This window comes from Saccopteryx leptura, chromosome 3, assembly GCF_036850995.1.
Source record: "Saccopteryx leptura isolate mSacLep1 chromosome 3, mSacLep1_pri_phased_curated, whole genome shotgun sequence".
Lineage (NCBI taxonomy): Eukaryota > Metazoa > Chordata > Mammalia > Chiroptera > Emballonuridae > Saccopteryx > Saccopteryx leptura.
This window is the reverse complement of record NC_089505.1, coordinates 245,245,262-245,267,301: the sequence shown is the minus strand read 5'-3', so window position 1 is coordinate 245,267,301 and position 22,040 is coordinate 245,245,262. Positions and strand designations below refer to the sequence as shown.

General features: G+C 41.1%; 1 protein-coding gene across 4 annotated transcripts in view; it reads right to left on the bottom strand.

Annotated features, from left to right (window-relative positions):
- EXOC6B (exocyst complex component 6B) overlaps positions 1-22,040 on the bottom strand; it is a 638,754-nt gene that overhangs the window by 5,511 nt on the left and 611,203 nt on the right. For all 4 annotated transcript variants that reach the window (XM_066378003.1, XM_066378005.1, XM_066378007.1 and 1 more), the window contains one exon: positions 1,899-2,011. In XM_066378003.1, the coding sequence (XP_066234100.1) occupies positions 1,899-2,011 (113 nt within the window). The remainder of the gene's footprint in view (positions 1-1,898; positions 2,012-22,040) is intronic.

The following is a 22,040-nucleotide window of genomic DNA, read 5'->3' as shown; positions in this document are numbered from 1 at the left end:
ACCCCCTGGTCTACTTTCACTGTGACCACCTCATGATGACACAGGAGCAGCTTCCCTTTCCTCCATATCCCGCCCTGCTAAGAAGCGCCAGGAAGACAAGGAGTGTCAAGCTCCAATGGGATCACTGGGAGGGGGAAGCAAGAGTAGGTCTGGAAAAGGGACTGATTCCTAGGAGGCTGGAAATACAGATTTTAGGGTGACCTTTGGCTAAACTGTGTTTGGAAGGAAGCTTTAAACCCTGCTGATTGTGAGGACTAAGCACATGGCTTTGTTACCAGCTAAGCCTTGGGAATGCTCCAGAAAGGCTAGTTATTTTACACTGTTGTTGATCCACAGCAAGTGAGTGAGTCAGTACTTCTTGGTAACTGGCTGAAAGGGAATCCCAGAGCACATCTGGATCCATAAGAATATGGCATCTAAGCACCAACCCAAAAGCCAAAATGTTCTGCATTTCAGCTGGGTACCGAGAATTCTGGGATTAGGTCTTGCCTCTAATAAAGAATCTTCTGTGGGAGACATAGTTCCAGATCTGCGGAGGGGCTGAATTTCAGGCCCTGCACTAGCAAAGTGTTGCACGTATCAGGAAACTGAGTGGGGACAGCCCTTTACCCGGCCTGATGGGGGGACATTGCTGCCGCCACTCCCAGCCCCAGAGGAGTTGGTAAGCCAAGGGTCACTCTGAAGACAAGGACAGAGGAGCAGCCGGCCAGTGGCACCAGGCCGGTTTAGTAGATTAGTATGTCAGGGAGGGTAACTCACAGGGAGGGATTTTAGCATAATGATTAGTGTCAATGAGGAAACCAGAAGGACTTGCCTCAAAGTGGTGGAAAAGGCCCAAGTGGATAATATACTTACTCTCTAGATATCCTAGGGAGGAAGGTCACTCAAAGAGAGAGCCATGGGAAACAAAGTTAAAATGGAAACATCAGTCTTTGTCTTGGTCTGGACAAAGTTGTACGCTGGGCTCTTAGTTTCTTGGCTCCAAGCACATACCTCTGCACCCTGCTCCTGCCCACGCTCCGCTCCTCCCCCTCTGCATCCCCAGCACGCTGCACAGTAGGAGTGCTACCCTCAGCCCCTCCTGCCGAGAGCTCCCTTCACCTCCTAGCCGTCCTGGAGTGTCAGCCCTGCCTGACTGGCCATGTGCCTAGACTTGCTACATTGCCTAGTTGAAGGGCTTTTAAGGCGGTGGGGGTTAATTAGTTTGAAAACAAGAACAAGCTTCCTTTTTACATGTCAGAGCCAGGCTGCAAAGCACAGCAGATCCCAGCACCTGGGTGACATGATGGTTAGCCGTGAGGCGTTCCGGAGCTGGCCAACCCGGTCTCAGTGGTAGCAACCTTTGCCAACTAGTGACTTCCTCAGGCAAGAATTAGGTACCTCCTGTAACATAGCTTTCTTGGGACAGTCAGCACAGTAAAGCTCAAGTGTGTATGTGGGGCTCTGGTGTGGGGTTCAGTAAGTCCAGGAGCTTCTCTGAGGAAACTGCAGAGGCTCCCTGCTCTGTGGGGCTGTTCTAGCCATCATCACGCTCCAGAGGGTTGGGCCAGCCTCGCTCTGTTTACCAGGCTGGCCTGAGCCCCAAACTAAGGCATCTCCCTTTCTTCTTCTGTCATCTCCAGTTAAAGAAACGTTGCCCCACTAAGCTCCAAGGTAATCTCAGAGCCCAAGTGACTCACACTTGGCCTTGCTGTGGGTTTCGTGAGTTAAGAGGCTACAAGGCTGCCCTGTCAAGTCTACTGCCAGAGACAACTGGTACCACCTACAGTGACTTCAAAAACAGGGTCTCTCTGCTGCCTTTCCCAGCTACTGGCAAAGATAAAATGAGGGCCTATTTCACCTTCCGCCCCCCCCCCACCCCCCGCTTCCCAACACAGATGGCTGGACTGGGTACTCACTTCTCTAGCAGCGTCAGTGCTGTCACTGGGTTGACCCGGAGGTACTTGCAGTTGGGCTGACCATAGTCAGCAAGGTAAGTCGACCAATCCCACTGGATGAAGAGGTCCAAGAGCTGTAAGATATCCAAACCCCAACCCCAGGGGTTAATCAGACAGACAAGACAACCCTCAGAAACCCTTAGCATCCTTTACTACCAGCTAATAGATGTGAAAAATTAAAATAAAAATGTATCAAGAGAAAGAATGGTTATAAAATATAATGCAGCTGGGAAGATAAATGAGTAACCGCTGTAAGTCGGAGTCATCTGAGCTGAGACGACAGGCCAACAGCCAGAGCAAAACACAAGACTGCCACAACCATCACTCACGTGCTCATTCAATGAGCGCTCATCCAGTGCCTTCCAGGTGTCAGCACCGTTCTAGGAGCTCAGAATCCAGCAATGAACAAATGCATGGGGACGTGGTCCACTGCACACACAGTCATACGAGCTTTGAGGTGGGAAGGTCTGGGTGCAGGTACTAGCTGTATGACCTGCTGTACTGACTCTGCCCGGGTTCCTCAATTGATACAGACACACTTCACAAACAGGTCATGTAGCATTCACAAGAGGCGACATGTGTTCTGCCTGAGTGGGCACTGGCTGAGCAGATGGACACAGGGCATGGTTGGTCAGGATGGAAAAACAGTCCAGGACTGAGGGCACAGACTCTGGAACTGGGTGGGGAGTGTCACTGCGGAGTGCCAGGAACTAGATGTGTACTAATAAAAAGCTAATGAGAGCTTTTGGTAAACTGAATTCTGAGATCAGCGGAGATTTTGATTTAGAGAAACCAAATAAATTTTGTCAAAGGCTATCCTTCCCAGCCAGTTAGTTTTAACCTCAGGTATCACACTAAGAAATATTAAAATTTTTATCTGAGTAAAGCTAAAAAAAAAAAAAAAAAAATCAGTGCATTTCAAAGGTTGGAATGATGAAAGGGAAGTGCTAGTTCCCCTCTCTAAGCTTCTAGAAGGGGCACAGTCCCAGACTCATCACTGCACAGAAGCAGGGCACTCTATGCAGTTTTTAGCAATGAGACATATGTGAGTGTTTTTGGACTCAAGGCATTTCCCCACCCCCACCCCCTCCCCTTTCTGAGAGATAGAGAGGTAGTAAACGCTGTCTCTGTGCAGGACAAAGGCAGAGAGCCTAGAATCAATGCGATGCTGAGGCCTGGGCTTGAGGCACACCTCCCCGTCTATCTTTACTGTGGAGCTGGGCAAACAGGCAGTGTGGGCCTTGCCCCACTTGGCCAACCCCTCTCTTCCCTCCATTCTCTCAGAATGGTTGTTCTAGACACGCTGGTTGGTCTGGGTGGGCATGGTCCCAAAGGGCCCTCTCAGGGCCTTGTTAGGTCATGCCTGTTTTAGTTGGCAAGTTAAGGGGCTTCTGCCGCTTCCTGTTGCTGCCCCAGGGCCTCTGAGCCTCTCCTTTAGGAGAGAGCGTTCCCTGGCTTCCTGTTCCGGCCTTGCAGTTCTGTCCTATGGGCTCGAAGACCACTCCAGACAGGTCCTCTTCACCTGCTCCTGGGGAGCACAATCCACACTCGGGGTGCCCCTTGCTCTGAAGTGTTCCCAGTGCTGTGCTTTCAAAATATGATACACTGTCCCCTCAAGTCCTAGGGGAAAACGAGAAAAAAGAATAGCGTTTTCTTAATTAAAAATTTTTTTCTCAGAAAATTCTGAAAAACTGTGGGGAGGCTTTTACTGTTTGTATCCTAAGAAGCTAATAAAAGAAAAGTATACTGCTCATAAAAATTAGGGATATTTCAAAATGAATATGAGGTGATAAAATATCCCCTAATTTTTGTGAGCAGTATAAATGAATCACAAATAAGTTTAATTAGAAACGTCTGAAAACCTGATTGCTTAAACCTATTTTAGGTATTGCTTTACAGAAGGTAACACATACATTTATTTGATAAAACTACCTTCTCTATTAATGAATTCCTAATTTCTGTGATGGAAGTAATGGTGTCACTATTTTCTGATTCGTTGCAAGGAACGCTATGTTTTCCTGGCTGGTGAAACCTGGACAGATCACCAATGGGGTGTGCAGGGCAGTTCAAGACTCAGCGCTGCGGTTTTCTATTTTTATCTTCTGCCAGAGTCTCTTGGTGCTCCAGTATAGCAGGCTCCCTACTTCATCCTACTCTGGGTCGGGTCGGAAGCTACACACTCTGCAGCTCCACCAGTCCGAGCCTGGAGAGCACCCTTTGGTGTGTGTTCTTTCCACGGTCCGTAAGTGTGGCTTGTTCCTAGGTCTATGGCCTCCTCTGAGAGAGAAGGACAGGGACTGGAGTAGGGGAGAGGTTGACTAAGTAAGTTAGCTGCCTGGGGACACAGTTCTGTCGGACTCCAAAGAACTGTGTTAGAATAAGAAGTCAAGAAAACTGGCCGGCCTGTGAATCTGCACAGCCTTTGATTCCCAGACTGTGACTTGCAGAGGAAACTCAGGTCCGCCTGCCTGGGTCTCCACTTACAATGGCCTTGTCAGGTCTCAACAAACTGTCTCCCAAGGATGCAGAGCATTCGGTCATCACTAACTATCACATTCTTTTTAATTACAAAATTTTTCTTTCAGTTGGAAATAATTTCAGACTTATCAGAAAGTTGCGAGAATAAGCATAGTATAAAAACAGCATATACTCTCCACCCAGATCTATCCATTATCAACATTTTACCTACACGCTCCATCATCATTTGAGTTCTTTTTCTTCCCTTTTCTTTCTCTTTCTTTCTCTCTTTTTTTCTTTCTTTCTCTCTCTCTCGCCCCCTCCCTCCCTCCCTTCTTTCTTTCCACACACATGCACACATGATATTTCTTCTCTGAGTCTCTTGAGAGTAAAGACATATATCATGGCCCTTTATTCCCAAATACTTCAGTGCTCCTAAGAATTAGGGTTAGTCTTTTACATAATTACAGTATAGGTTTCAACCTCAGTACATTTAATATTATTGATAACTGTCTATATTCTAATTTTATAAATTGACCCAAAATGTCCCACACAGTCTTATTCTGGCTCTACTATATCATATAGTTTAGGAATAGCTATTACACTTAATTATCTATTTAGTTTTCTTAAATCTGAATTATTTACACAGGCCTTTCTCTTTTTAAATATAATACTGACTTTTTTGAAGAACATAGTCCCCTGCCTCTTTTCTCCCCCTTTAGTTTTGTTTTTTCTAATGCCTTCTCATGATTTAAGACATGCACTTCTGGCCAGAATACTACAAAGTGACGCTGTGTCTTCCTCAGGGTGTCCCAGTTGGAGGTATATACAGTGTTCATTTGTCTCTCACTGGTGATACTAGTCAAGAAGTTGTCTGATTTCTCTACTGTCTAGGTGTTATGTTTCCTTTGTAACTAGTAAGCAGCTGAGAGACAATTTTAAACCGTGCAAATGTAGTGCTCCTACTAAAATTTCCCCTTAGATTTAGCATCCATTGAGGATTCTTTTCTGAGTCAGTCTTTACTCTGATGGTTGCAAACTGATGACATTCCAGCTTAATCTTCTTTTCCACATTTCTCAGCTGTCACTCAGCATTCTGCTGCAGGCAAGTGCTCTCCCTTCTCCCCACTCATTTATCAATTTATTTTTGGTATGGTTCATGGTTTCCCATTTTTTCCAATGCCTTCTATTCATTACTATACCTAATTATTTTGATGTTCAAATTGTCCCAGATTTGGCAAGTGGGAGCCCCTTCAACTGGAGCCTGTGTCCTTCTGACCTACCTCATCACTTTTTTGAGCAGTTCTTTACTTTCTGGCATAACAAGGTGTTGCAGGTTCACCTGGCATCCACTGGCCCCTACTCTGCAATCAGCTGTTTCTCTGAGAAGCCCTGGTTTCTTTTGGTGGAATGTCATTGGAGATTGAGACATTCATTGCTCCTGGAGTATCTTTTATCATTGCTGCCAGGGGGCAACTTGTATAGAGAGTTAAAGCCCTTCCAGAAGACAGAGTTAAGAAATACATGTGTATAAATCTACACATACACACGTGTACTCATACAAGCATGTGCATGTTTTTAGAAATCATGAGTTTATAACAACACCTCCCAATGTAACCATTCTCCTAGAGCTTTCTCTTGCCCACCTCCATTCCACGTGTGTATGTGCTTTCTTCCAGTGAGAATCTGGCTCACAGCCTCATCATCCCATTTATTAATTGGCTCAATACTATAATACATCTAACACGGTTTCTGAATTGTTTGTACATACCACCACAAAAAAGTTCGTACACACCAATACAGAAAAGTTGACGCAGAGGAGCGCCATTCCTTTGTATCCCTTTCATCCCAATGCTTTCCATGCCTTACAGGCAACCAGCTCCACTGTTTTTAGATTTGTCTTGCTGGTGTTTCTATATACGCTTTTTTATCTCCCCTTCTTTCTTTCACACAAAGTAGAGTACTTCATATGTACTTTAAGACATCTTATTTCTTGATGTTTATAAGTAGGTGGTGGATAGAAAAGAAGAAGAAAAGGGGAGTCAGAGGTGGGAAACAACCTAAGATCACTATTCCCCAAACTTTGAGTATCACCTTTGCGATTTTTACCATATCCTCATGGTATATGTGTTATTATTTACTTAACATTGTTTTCTCTGTATTGATTCATGTTTTGATCCTAAGAAAAATGTAAAAGAACATTTTGAATCACTATTATAAGTGGGAAACCACTCTTGCTTGCCATGACTAGAAGATAACTTAAATATCAGCACCACAATGAGATGTTCTCTTTGTCATCACAAAGACTGAAAAGAAATAGCTTGTTCACAACACGATTTAGTGTTTAAAGGTGCATCTGGGTACTACCTAATCCTGTATGTTGAATAACCACTTTATGTGATCTTCTCTACCTCTAGGATTCCATCCATTCTATGTTTTGGGATTAATTTGTGACATCAGCTAAGAGCTGAGTGATGGCTGTGTGCCTGGAATATAGTTAAGTATTCTACGTGCACAAAGAAGCACTGAGAAGTATTAGTCAAACACCAGTCTCATTATGAGAAATCAGTGTAACTTTAGGTCCTATGTCTTAAGCTGGTCAGGAAGGTCCAGAGCTGATGGTCTGGCTTGGCTGGTGAGGCCTGGTGAGCTGGGGTGGGCTGGGCAACTTGCTAACCCAACCACAAGGATAGTTCATTTCCCCCATAACCAGGAATCCTCACTAATGGGTTTCCCTTTAGTTGGCTTTTGATGAGTTCTTACTTCTGTGTCAGAACATTATTAAAATTCTTGATTCTGTATGTGATGACTTCTGATAGAATTTACAAAACCACACTTTGGGCCTGCACTATGTTCATTGTATTTTTATTTCTTAAAAGTTGCATAAAAATTATAATCTTAAGTTAAAAAGTTCAAGTGAAATAACCCCTTCTAACACTTATTTACAGGATTTGAAATATGAATAAACCATATTTGCTTGTCTGAGATTTTCTTTCTTTTTTTTAATTTTTTTTTTATTTATTCATTTTAGAAAGGAGAGAGAGAAGAGAGAGTGAGAAGGGGGAGGAGCAGGAAGCATCAACTTTCATATGTGCCTTGACCAGGCAAGCCCAGGGTCTCGAACCAGCAACCTCAGCATTTCCAGGTCGATGCTTTATCCACTGCGCCACCACAGGTCAGGCCAAGAGATTTTCTTAATAAAGATGTAAACCCACTGAATTTTTTAAATTTTCCTTTTATTTTTTTAAATTTTATTTACTCATTTTTTGTTTTTGAGAGAGAGAGAGAAAGAGAGAGAAAGAGAAAAGGGTGGAGGGAGGAGCAGGAAGCATCAACTCCCATATGTGCCTTGACCAGAAAAGTTCAGGGTTTCGAACCGGTGACCTCAGTGTTCCAGGTCAAGGCTTTATCCACTGCTCCACCACAAGTCAGGCTAAACCCACTGAATTAAACACATGTTTTAAAGCATCTAATAGAACAAAACTGGGCCTTTCAAATGATATTAAAGAGTGGTTTCCCCTCTTATAGGAGAATATATGAAAAACATGAATAATCCAAAGCAAATAAGTTAAATGCTATAAAATGACAAATTGACTACTCTTCCTTTTTGAACCATCAACTGAATATTTTTCAGTTTTTCACTTATAGAAAAATTTAAATAGCAAATATAAATTGTGGTACAGACCACACACACAAATCACAAACACACAGATTATATTTTAAGTTAATCTGGTTATCAGAAAATTCCTTAAGATAATGGGAATAATAGCAATATCAAATACTAATTATGCTTATATCTTTGCCATAGAGTTCAGTATGGAAATTTGCCAGGCATTTTATTAACTCAGTGGAAGATTTAAAAAATATTTTTATTTTGAAATAATTTTAGACTTAAATAAGTTGCAAAAGTTTAGACAGTTCCGCTATAACCTTCACTGAGCTTCTCCAATGTTTATATATTACCACAGTACAATTATCAGAACCAATAAATTAATAGCGATATAGTACTGTTAACTAAATGATGACTTTATTCCAGTTTTGACAGGTTTTCCATTAATGTTATGTTTTCTGATCCAATCTAGTATCCCACATTGCATTTAGTCATCATGTCTCCTTAGTCTCTTCCAATCTGTTACAATCCCTCACTTAAAAAAAAAAAAATTATTTATTTATTTATTTATTTTTATTTATTTATTTTTATTTATTTATTTTTTACAGAGACAGAGAATGAGTCAGAGAGAGGGATAGACAGGTACAGACAGACAGGAACGGAGAGAGATGAGAAGCATCAATCATTAGTTTTTCATTGCGCTTTGCAACACTTTAGTTGTTCATTGATTACTTTCTCATATGTGCGCCTTGACTGCGGGCCTTCAGCAGACCGAGCAACCCCTTCCTGGAGCCAGCGACCTTGGGCTCAAGCTGGTGGGATTTTGCTCAAACCAGATGAGCCCGTGCTCAAGCTGGCAACCTCGGGGTCTCGAACCTGGGTCCTCCGCATCCCAGTCTGACGCTCCATCCACTGCGCAACCGCCTGGTCAGGCACAATCCCTCACTTTTAACTTTCAAGACCTTAATATTTATAGTTTGCTTTTGGTTATGTATATTGCTGAATATCCCTCAACGTTGGTCTGCCCAATATTTTCTCATGATTATATTGAGTCAGGGAGACTCAATTAGTTCTGAATCAGGGGAGATCTTGCCTCCCATGGGATATCTAGCAATGTTTGGAGATATTTTTGGTTGTAACAAAGCTAGTGGTTGGGTGACACTATTGGCATCTAGCGGGTAGAAACCAGGGAAGCTGTTAAACATACTGCAATGCTCAGGACAGCCTGATAACAAAGAATTACCCAAAATGTCAATAGGGTCAAGGTTACAAAACCCTGCATTGAGGTTAAGTGTTTTCTTTGTTTTTTTGGAAAAGTCCTACAGAAATAAATGATGGCCCTGGCCAGTAGTTCAGTGGATTGAGCATCAGCCTGGCATTTGGATGTCCTGGGTTCAATTTTCAGTCAAGGCACGCAGAAGAACTGATCATCTGCTTCTCCCCTCTTCCCTCTCCCTCTTCTCTCCCACTTCCTGTCCCACAGCAAGTGGCTCGATTGGTTTGAGTGTGGCCCCAGGTGCTGAAGATAGCTCGATAGGAGCCCATCGTCCCCAGATCTTATTGCCAGGTGGATCCCAGTCAGGTTGTATGCAGGTGTCTGCCTCACTGTCTCCACTCCTCTCACATAAAAAAAATAATAATAATACTACAGGCCATGGCTGGTTAGCTCAGTGATAGAGCATTGGCCCAGCATGTGGATGTCCCAGTTTCAATTCCCAGCCAGGGCACACAGGAGAAGCACCCATCTGCTTCTTCAGCCTCCCCCTCTCCTTTCTCTTAATTTCTCTTCCCCTCCCGCAGCCAATGCTCCACTGGAGCAAAGTTGACCTGGGCGCTGAGGATGGCTCCATGGCCTCCACTTCAGGTACTAGAATGGTTCTGGTTGTAATGAAGCAATGCCCCAGATGAGCAGACCATCGCCCCCTAGTGGGCATGCCAGGTGGATCCCAGTTGGGTGCATGAGGGAATCTGTCTCTCTGCCTCCCTGCTTCTCACTTCAGAAAAATACACACACACACACAAAAAAATACTACAGAAGTGATATTGTGCTGTTCTTAGTGCATCACATCAGGTATATGTAATGTTCCTATAACTTGTTATTGGTGACATTAACCTTGATCACTTGGTTAAGGTGGTGGCTAATGAGTCTCTCTACTGCAAAGTTACTATTTTACATTTGTAATTAATACATTTCTTGTGAGGCTAGGTAAATATCCTGTTTCTCCTCAAACTTTGGTGGATCCTGCCTGTAACAATATTTTACTGGTGTTTGACTACTTTCACTTCTCTGTAGTTGTTAGCTGGAATTCTTTGGTAAGAAAAGTGCTGTCCCTTCTCCATTTATTTATTTATCCAATTATTTATATCACTATGAGCTCATGGATATTTATTTTATTTCATGGATTATAATCTCATACAATCATTACTTATTCTGTTGTTCAAATTGTTCTAGCTTTGGCCATTAGGGACTCCTTCAGATTGGCGTACCTGTGTTTCAACCTGCCCCTATCCTATTCTGAACACTTCCTCACTTTCTGGCCCTATAAGATGTTCCAAGCTCATTCTGTACCTTCCCTGCCCCTGCTCTGGAATCTGTCACTTCTCCAAAGAGCTCAGGTTCCTTTAATTGAAGAATGCTTTTTAGAAACCAAGATCTGGGAACTTAGCATGCTCATTTCTACCAGGTATTACTGCTGTTAGGCCCTCTCAGTGGACAGAGCTAAGAAATATATGTGTGTTTACTGACTTGCACATACAAACACATCCATATTTATCTCTATACCTATTTGTATGTGTATATGGAAATTATGAATTCAGCCTTGGCCAGATAGCTCAGTTGATTAGAGCATCGTCCTGATGCACAAAAGTTACTGGTTCAAACCCCAGTCAGGGAACATACAGGAAGAGCTCCATGTTTCTGTCACGCTCTCCCTTCCTTTCTCTCTCTCTGAAATCAATAAATAAAAGTTAAAAAAAATCATGAATTCATATCCAATGTTTCCGATTTCAGTCCAACACCATGGGGTTCATTCTAGCCTTCCATCTTTCCTACTTTATCACTTCTTCCTCTGACAGTAACAAACCTAACTTGCATTACCTATAATATATTTCACTTATAATTGACCCTTGAACAACAATGGGTGTGAATTAATGGGCTAACTTACAGATTTTTTTTTTTTAAATAAAATCCTGTACTGTTTTCAATCCACAGTTAGGAGCTTGCAGATATAGAGGGCTGACTGTATGCACTAATCTATGGCTTTTTATATAGGGACTTGAGCATCTGGGGGTGTGAGTATCTACAGGGGTCCTGGAACCAATCTCCCGCGGATACCAAGGAACAACTAAATTTTTGGGAAATCAAAAGTTATATTTAGATTTTTGATTGTATGAGCAGTCAGTGCCCCCAATCCCTGCATTGTTCAAGGATCAATTGTATTTGTTCAATCCTAGTATATAATACAGTATACCCTAATATAATCCCAGTGAGAAACAAATGCACTAACTAGAGTATAGGATGTATATGTTCTTTTTGTCTGTAGGCTTTACAGTAAAAAATACTGTTTTTAAATTACTTGGGTTAATTCTTTACTTCATCTCTTTCAATGTGGTCTACTTTTCCTTCATAATTCAGCTAGATTTATTTTTTCATTGCTGTGTTCCATTTTGGATCCCCCCATCCTATTTATTTATTTAGGGGAATAAAGCAGAGCTATATAAAAAAATACACTCAGAAGTACCACTTCGTTGTCATCCTAGCTAACCTGTTCTTTTCCACACTTCTTTCTACATCTTTTCTACCCACCTCTGGCAGGTAAACAATCTAGTTTTTGGTTTATCCTCCTTTATTTATTTTGTGCATTTTCCTGTATCTTCTTTCTTGCCTGAAGGGGAGCATACTCCAGGTACTCTGTTTCATGTTGCTCTTTTCATTTAATGGTATATCTTAGAACTCATTCCTTAGATGCTAATTGCTCATTTATGATCATATTTTTCATTTATTCATATAAATGCTCTCTTTAAAAACTAGACAAGTCATTTTCAAGGGACAGAGAAGATATTATGTTCTGAGGCATATTATCGCTAAACTGATGGAAGAGGAGAGTGTTAGATACTTAAAGAGTAGGTAGGACACATGGATAAAAGTCAGGAACACATTAATCAAAAGAAAACTCAGCCATCATTAATGATACTTTGACTTCAAACACAGAATTATTTGTTTAAGGTATTATCAGAGCAGGTGAATTAAACTAATGTAGTAGTTGATACAACACCTTTTAAGCTACATAGATTAATAAAAATGGTAAATTATGTGATTATTGGTGATCATACAAAAATGCGTACAGCCTGACCAGGCAGTGGTGCCATGGATAGAGCATCAGACTGGGATGCAGAGGAGCCAGGTTCAAAATCGTGAGATCGCTGGCTGGAACGTAGGCTCACCAGCTCAAGCACAGGGTCACTGGTTGAGCATGGGACCATAAACATGACCCCACGGTTGCTGGCTTGAGCCCAAAAGTTGCTGGCTTGAAGCCCAAGGTCACTGGCTTGAGCAAGGGGTCACTTGCTTTGTTGGAGGCCCCCTGGTCAAGGCACATATGAGAAAGCAATCAATGAACAACTAAGGAGCCGCAATGAAAAATCGATGCTTCCCATCTCTCTCCCTTCCTGTCTGTCTGTCCCTCTTTCCATTTCTCTATCTGTCTCTGTCTCTCTCTTGCTAAAATATAATGTGTACAAGTGGGAAAGGATAGGACAAGGGAAGACATTTGAATCAGGTCATACTAAGCAAACTGTTATGATAGAATCCTTTTTTTTTAAAATAACTTTCATCTACATGACTTTTAAATAGGACTTTGGCAGTTTCAAAGCTGTCTCTACTACATTTCATTGTTACTGTAAAACATTCCCATGGCTAAACAGTACTTAAATTATAATTTTGATTTCATGAAGGTGGGGAGATGGGGAGGACCAAGACCCAGACAGGAAAAGCAAGTTGCTGACAATGACTTGGTAGACAAGTGGTAGAGACGGCTTGATGGCTTATATTCCCCAAGACGCCATAGCTGTTTAGTTTTTAAAACTTGTCATTGATTTGGTCTCTGGGTTAGGTATTTGCATGAGAGTAGGTCAAATTTCTGAACAATCTTTCTGTTTTGCAATTGCAGCTGAGAAATACTAGAAAAATCCAAATAAATAAAGTAAAAATGAGTGCAAGGCCACAGAGTGAGTTAACTGGAGAGAGTACAGAGAACATAGTAATAGCAGAACAAGTGCAAATTCCCAAGGAAGACCTCCAGAATGAGATATTGTTAAGGTAAAGCAGGACACTGTCAATCCTTGTCAGTGCAGACCAGCATACACACTTCTCTAGCAGAAAATGCAGGGGTAATTGAAATGGATGAGTTTCTCATGAGTAAAGGAGTAAAAGGAAATCTTTAAGTAAGAATTATGGACTAATGGTCAATCAAATGATCCTGAGGTTGCCCTTGTGTTCTGCCAGGCAAAAAGGATTATATCCTCCCACTCCTCAAAGCCTCCTAAACCCTCAAAGCTCAGAAAGTAAAAATGAAGAGCCTGGTGAGGAAGTGCCCTGCTGGTTCTCATTACTAGACTAGTGTTCCCAAAACAATTCTTATCACGCCTACTCTCATTAAGGAGAATTGTGATATGTATTCTTGCCTTCATCATCAAGCCCTGTGATATGAGCCTCACCTCCCATGTAGATGGGGAGCTCCCCAAGGTGCAGATCATTTTTGACTACTCCACAGCATGGATTTGCACAGGCTATATATCCAGCAGGTAGTCACCAAAGATACTAAATGGAATTAAAATAGGTGAACTGACTTTTATAAGAATGATACTGGCTAGATGATGAGACAGATTTATAATTTGTTTCTCATAATATCCAAATGTATCAAACCTACCATATTTCCTCATGTATAAGACATGCCTTAATTTTGGGGCATGAAATTTGAAAAAAAAAAGTATTATATAAAGCTATTGAACTCAAGTTTTATTCATCAAAAAATTCATACAACTCTTCATCACTGTCAAAACTCCCATCCATTAGCTTGTCCTCTTCTGTGTCTAAAGATGAATCACTGTCTTAATACATTGTCTCATCCTCAGTTCCATCCACAGCATTTGAAATGCCACACTTCTTAAATGACTTGACAGAGATCTCAATTTTGATATTATCCCAAGATCTTTTCACCCAGGTACAAACTTCTATAGTTGGTTTCTTCACTCTTCCTGCTGGTGTCAAATTGTCCCCAGAAGACTTCATCCATTGGTTCTATTCGTCTCTCATGGCAGCTTTGAAGGGTTTGTTAATGCTGACATCAACTGCTTGGATCTGGGATGTCAAGCCTCCAGGTATGACGGCAAGTTTCGTTTTTTGCTCTGCAGCAATCTTCTTTGTGTTTTTTTGTTATGTGTCAAGCACTGATAGGGCAGATTTGCATAAGAGCCCACCTGGTCTCCTTCTCCAAACTTTCTCAAACCAGATCTTCATCCCATCCTGATTCATCCAACCCTTGTCATGAACATGAACAGACGATCACATTTTGAGGAATGTCTTCTTTTGGCTTTAGTTTGCATTTGAAAATCAGCATAGGAGGCAGCATGGTTCTGTTGGCACAACAAGCTAGAACAACTATATAATGGCTCTTTTAATGTTCACTTGTCTTCACAGTTACAGTTTTCACCCCCTTCTTATCCACAGTTCTGTTACTTGGGACATCAAATTGAAAGGGGACTTCCTCCATATTTGCAATCTGTCTCAACTCAAACTGATGTGTCTTTGGACATTGAATGACAAAATGATGAAATTCAAGGACCTTCTGCTCATAGCTTCCAGGCATCTTTTGGGCAAGTCTGGTGCATGTACACATGCTTAGTCCATTCCGTTTCATGAACCTGAAGCACCAATTGTGTCCTCCTTTGAAATCAGTAACTTCTTTTTCATCAGCAATTCTTCTTGCCTCATGCTGAACCATCTTTGTGGACACAGGAATTCCAATTGCCCTTTGCTCTTCAATCTATATCTTCAATTCCCTCTCTAACTCAGGCCATTTTGCTGACTTCTCATGGCCTCCTGCTGTGGTGTTTTCAGTAGGGTTTCTTCTTCCCGTAGCCAGTCTCAGATTGATTTCTCAGTTGAAGGACGACCAAACTTACGTTCAGCAGCATGATTTCCATTTACTTTCACAAACTGGATCACTTTTAATTTGAATTCAGCACTGTATGAAAATCTTTCCTGAGTCATTTCTGGGCAGAATGTGGCAAAACGTAACCTATTGTAATATAGCGGTAACAAGTGCGAAACAATGAGCATGAGTGCAAAAACAAGCACGAAAAAGCGGGAAATGCAAGTAAAAAACTACAACCACTGTGTAAGATGCACCCAGTTTTCAGACCTCAAATTTTTTGGAAAAGCATGTGTCTTTCACATGGGGAAATACGGTAGGTTATATGAGAAAGAAGAAACCACCACACAGGAGAGAAGACCCCCAGGACAGGTCAGTGGAGATCCAGCCCTGCATGTTTGACCCCGATGTTCTAGGGGAAGACTAGTGAATGGGAACTCAGCTTCTGTGTGGCTCCGAGGTGACATCTGGGCTGGCTCCTGGTGGGCAGCAGGGGGCCTCTCTCATGTTTAACGCCTGCAAAGATTCCAAGGATCTTTATCTGTAGGAGCTATGAAAAAAGACACACTTGACAATAGCTACCTCTTTAAGGTTACATTTTCCACACTTTTTTCTTGAACAGATACATTAAGTCCTGTAGAGAATTGTGCTCCCAAAGTAGGTGTGTCCTTGAAGTAAACTCAATATATGAAAACCTGAATTTGCACTTTATATACATCCCAGAAGAATTCTTTATGTTAAACAGGATAGACTACAATATGATTGCAAATAGCATGCTCCTCTGGTACACTTAACATATCATCTAAAATTCCAAATATACTACCTTTTTAGAACACGGCTCCTGTATAAAGTGCAGTGTACTTTAGAAAGCAGTAATATACAGAACACGATACCAGAAAAGTTTCTTTTGCCTCCACCCTGCCTTTGAGAGGATGAAACCGATTGCATCATTATTAAGTATTTTTCATAAAAACTGATGCACAGGTAGTTTGGCAATGTAAGAAGAGCCTCAGACTGGTAGCTCTCTGACTGTGTGACCCCAGATAAACCAAATCTATTTTTCTTGTTCATTTATGGAATCATAACAGCTCCTATCAACAGCTGAGGGTAAATCAAGAGAATGATAGTTAAAAGCCCACTAAAAACAGTCCTGACTGATGACTCCTTGGTATTTACTACTCAAGATCTCCCCCAACTTTTTGTCTGAATGAATATTCAAAGGAGAGTGGCCACCTACCTCCCACATATCCTCAGGAGCACCTCCTGACACAGAAATCTGGGCAAAGGCAGGAGGAAACAAAGCAGGAATTATCTGAACAAACTTAAACTGATTACCAACAGTGCATCAGGCACCCTTCTAGGCACAAAAAAGAGTGAGTAAACCTCTCTAGTCTTGAGGAACTGAGTCTGTAAATACAGATGCAGAATGACATGCTACTCTAAAAGGCATGCTAACAGGGTGCAAAGAAAGTTCAAAAGAAGGAGATCTAAGCCTGAGCCAGGTAGGTGGGGATAACTATAGGAATAAAGAAGACAAATGGTGGGTATGATAAATGGCCTCATATACTAAGCTAAGGAGTTTGAATTTTAGCCTGGAGGCTTCTCTACTTGTTTTCATCAAAGTTGCTATCTGCTTTCTTTGAGATTATGGGATGAAAAACTACAGCCACCAGTTGTTTTTGTAAATAAAGTTTTATTGGAACACAGCCACGCTCATTAGTTAACATATGATGTATGACTGCTTATATGCTATAACAGCTGAATTAAGTAGTGATGGAGACCATATGGCCTGAAAAACATAAAATATTCACTATCCAGTTCTTACAGAAAAAGTCTGCCAGTAGATCCAGGCCAGGGAGGGTAGTGTGCTCTGAAATTCTTAGATGTAAGATGGCTAATATCTACTAACTTAAAAAAAAAGGAAAGACAATGGCTTAGGGGAAACCCTTCTAATTGTAATGAGGTGGTAAAAACTTCATTATCTTAACATCTGGCATTAGAATCCTTTTGGGGCAGAGAAATGTGTTTGGGGAAATATCTTCCTTGTAATATCCCTAGAGTAGTAGAGAAGGGGAAAGGAATTTGTTACTCTGGTTCTTGAGAGATATCTAAAGAGAGGAGACTTCACTAATATGTTTGAGAGGGTTAAGAAGTCAAGTCCTAGTATTATTATGGCTCCAGACAGCTTTGGAGACCTGGGATGTCTGTTAAGTGACTTTTTCAAAGTTCTTTGCTATGTATTATGTGATATAAATCTCTCCTAACTTTTAGACCCATCTATTGTGCTCTCAATTGCCTGGGTAAATTTTCTTTTCTTCTTCTTCTTTTTTTTTTTTTTTTTGGTGGGGGCTGAATTCAAAGAGGGTGAGTTTCACACTGGCCAGCTGCAAAACTATACTGTGGACATGGGAGCCCAGGAAAAGAAGAAGACTGGAGGTACCTAGGTTTTCACAGAAATCTGAAAGAGGCCTTTGGACCTTCCACAGGCTACGGGGTTGCGGTGGATAGAGGTTCTAAGATTTGCTAGATCTCTATCCTTTGGCAGTTATTCAGTATCTAATTATAATTTGTTAATAAATTGTTAAACATACAAATACATTAAGGGTGAATTCTCAAGATTGTTTTTGCCAACAGTGGTGGTCAATCAAAAAGTCTGGAGACACTGGTTAGAGATCCTGCAGGAAAAACTTATCACAGAAACATTACTTATATAAAATTACTTCTTGCCTATGTGAGTCATTACTAATTACAGCCCAGGAGCTTTATGATAGGCATAAGAAAAATATCTAACATTTAAAGACACTAAAGCAGGGAAGGTCCTTTTATTCTGGATAAGTTTACATTAATCTAGACTCTCAATGGCCTAGAATATACAAGTCTGAACAAAAGACAGTACTAGACAGATCATTTCTTTTTCTTTTTCTTTCTTTAGAAAATTAAACAGGGTAACATTGATCAACAAGCAGAGGTGGATATAATGGCGGGAGCACTGGGTGCGCACCCTGGGCCCCAACTTCTGAAGGGCCCCGCAAAACCCCAACGTCACACTTTTTTCTAATGTAAGGGACCCAATATTTTCTTCTGTGCCTGGGGCCTCAACCGACCTTAATCCGCCTCTGTCAACAAGTGTACATAGATTTCAGGTAAACATCACTATATTATTTGAATAGTTGATTATGTTGTATACTCATCACCCCAAATCAAATCATTTTCCATCACCTTATATTTGTCCCTCTTTATACCCCTCCCCCAAGCCCCCATCCCTTTCTCTTACATTTCTCTCCCCCCTCCCCCTGGTAACCACTGCACTCTTATCTATGTCCATGAGCCTCAGTTTTATATCCCTCTTATGTGTGAAATTATACAGTTTTTAGTTTTTCTAGACAGCTAATTTCTTAAGACCCTTACTAAGCCCAGTCAAACATGCATTTAAAACCTATTGTGTTCTGGGTTTGAGGGTTGTAGCATGAGTAAAATTGCAACTCAGATTCTAGTGACAAATTTTAAAACTAATCAATAAATCAATTAAAGAGCTATTTGATGATAAGTGGTTATCAACCATCAAAAGATTCATTTTTCCTCTCCATAAACTCCAAGTTTCAAAAGGATTCTGCCTCCCAAAGATTGTGTTATATAAATGCTAGTTCCTAGGAAGGCCATCGTCTCAGCCCCATGGAGGTTGGTGTATTTGCTATTTCTCTTTCTGCTAAATTTCTTTCCTTCTTTTCAATTCTGTTTTTCTAATTATACTCTATGTATCATTTTAATGAGCCACCTCAGGGCCATTTTGGAAATAGATGGGATTAAACAAATTTGATAAAAAGTGCTAATAAGCACAGCACCTGCCCTTGAGAGCCAAATGAAGGGCCCAGACAGTGAGTATGACCTGCATTCAGAGAAAGGAAAGATGAGAGAGGCCCAAAAGATTTAAAGTCCCAGTCATTCAAAAAGATGGGCACAATTTAAACAGAGAACAGAACAGAGGGAATTTCAAACAAAGAGGCTGGTGGAAGCCAAAATGCAGAAACAGAAGAAGCTGGGAGGTGTTCAAGGGAAGAAGACCCTGACATTTCTTGAACACCGACCCTGTGACAGATACTACGCTAGGCATCTTACTCATCTATTTCATTTAATCCCTAGGAAAATCAACAACCTATGTGGTAGGTGTTTCTACTTTATAGATGAAGAAATGAAGGCTCAAAACGGTTAAAAAGACTATGCCCAGAGGAACATATTCAGTAAATGATACAGTCAGGGCTTGGACCCAGGACATTCTGACTCTAGACTGGACTTTCCCTCTATTCCCTTCTAGATCTCTCTCAAGGGCCATCTGATATACACTTCGGGTGAGTAGAGGTCGCCAAAAAAGGACAAGTAGCGGAGAGACGGAAGAGGTAGTAGTTGAATTAGGCTATGAAGTGTATTGGCTGCCAGTCCAAGGATTTAAAAATATTACAATGCATGGACAATGGTAACATTTCAGTAGCAACTTATTAGTAAGATAAATCTGGGAGCACTAAACAAGATAGACTTGAAGAGGAAATTTTCAGGCAGGATGAGCTGAAGTAATGAGGAGCTATGGACTAGAATGGAATCAATGGGATGACAGACAACAAGATGGCTACTATATCAGGTCTAACTGAAGGAACGGAGGTTGATCACAAGGCAGAGTTTTCAAAATCAGTTTCCTCCAGGGATCAGGCAGTAATATAAAGGAATGAATCAGGTAGGTGTTCCCCATAACTAACTGTTCTCATTCCAAAAAAAAAAAAGCTTGTGGACCAATATGTCTACGAGTTTTCACAACTGCTTTTGGTTAAGCTATGCAGGAGGTGAACAGAAACTGCATGTCTTGCTTTGCTCTTTCTCTTTGCTCACTGTGATTTCTACCAGCAGAGGGTAAGGCTGGCCAGGGGCCTGTGGCAGGTTGCAGTGTGACCAAGTCAGCTAAAATGTTCAAAGAAACAGTGAAATCTTAGAAATTAAATAAACCATAGGAGCCCCTTTTCCACCTCCATTTTCACCCCCTATCACCATGAATATAAGATTCTCTTTCTTTTTTCCGTCAGATTCTTCTTCTAAAATTATCTTCATGTCAGAAACTGTCACAATATCAGTTCTCAGAATTCTTTAAGGAAGGAACAATTTTTGCTTGAATTTTGTTAAAACCACTCTGGAACCCAAACCTTTCAGTTTGTTCTATATTAGCTGTCTCTTGGTTAGCAAACATACTAGTCATCCGGCTTTCCTTTGCTAGCTTTAGATGTATGCCTTCGGCTTCTGCAGGGTTTTCAGATTCCCACAATGGGAGACAGAAGACCAGCACAGTAGGCCCAAGCTATCACTAGCAGTCAGTCCTATTAAGTAGGACTCCTATAAAGATCACTCTACTGATGGCCAGTGACACTCATGTCCTTTCCAGCTCTAAGATTCTAAACCTAGAGAATTCTTTATTAGCAAGGAAACAGCTGTGGGACAGAGAGTAGTTCTCATCCCTTAGCAGAAATGAGGCTGCTAAAATGTGAGGACTCAGAGAGAACTGCACTGTTCCTTTATCTTACACAGGAGGAAATTAACGTCGAGAGAGATTCATGGTCATGTACAAAGTTACCACGAATGGGACTGGGGTTAGGACGTAAAGTCCACTTGTCTTTCTAGTATATGGTGCAATTTCATCAGCTGGTGGAGAGCCAACACCTATGAGAACAGGACAGAGGTTTGATGCCTACAAGGTGAAGAAGGAAAGGGATTCTGCTATGTATCCCCTACATGTTTTCACGTTCTTAATAGAGAAACAATATATGGTAATTTTTTATGTTTTGGTTTACATATAGAATATTGTATAGACTCTTTTGTAACGTTATTTTCATTCAATGTTGTTTTCAAGAGCTATCCTTATTGATTCATGTGAACCTAGTTCATTCATTTTAACTGCCAAATCATATTCTCACTGTGTAAGAATACTTAAATATACTACAATATATTTATTAATTAATTCAGTGATGGAAATTTGTACAATTGTTGTTTCTGGGTGATAGGGGGCTCTCTGGAATGCCTGACTGACCCACCCAGGGAGTAGGCAGCATGCTAGGTGAGTGTAATGAAAAAGGAGTATCAGTCAATCTTTACCACTCTATACATCAGAAATTATGTAAAAATGTCAGGTCACCTGGTGGACCAACTTTAATATGCCTGAATTTGATACCACAGCAAGTGGCATGGAGAAAGCTTAGATGACTAGTGTAGGCCAAGACTCTCAATGAAGGGACTGAAAGGAAACACACCCCTTCTTGAAAAAGAACATGCACAGGAATAAGGAAAAAGCACAGTGATGCTGAGGTCATTAAGTCACTCTGACCACAATTAAGATAAGCACAAAATGTTTCTTCTCGGAATGGTAATGTCAGGAAGTTACACCCCCACTCCTTTCTTGAGCCTTTGGGAGTGAATGGTGAAGTTTCTACAGGAACTTCAAAGGTATTGGAGGTTGACCAGAAAAGGGCAAGCTCTGCCTCCACAGCTGTTATCCTCGATTTCCTTGGATTTGAATAGATTGTCTCTGAATTTTTCTAAGAACTAAATGGCCAATAGCTAGTGTTTGAGTTTAATGGGAAGGAGAAATGAGAAGAATAAAGAAGGCTTCTTGTGTGAGAATTTGGTGTCATTCTTAGACATCCTAGGATGGAAAGATTCCTTCTCTTACTCTTATTCTGCATAGACAAGCTCTATGTTCTAATTTCTTATATGGCCGGAGCAATAAGGTCTTTGGTCTTTGATGGCATGGGAGCCTTTGTCCAACATGAGGTTTTTGTTTTTATTATCTCTGGGTTCTAGTATGGCTTGTTGTGAGGTCTCAAACAATTCAGTATAGTTTTCTGATTTAGT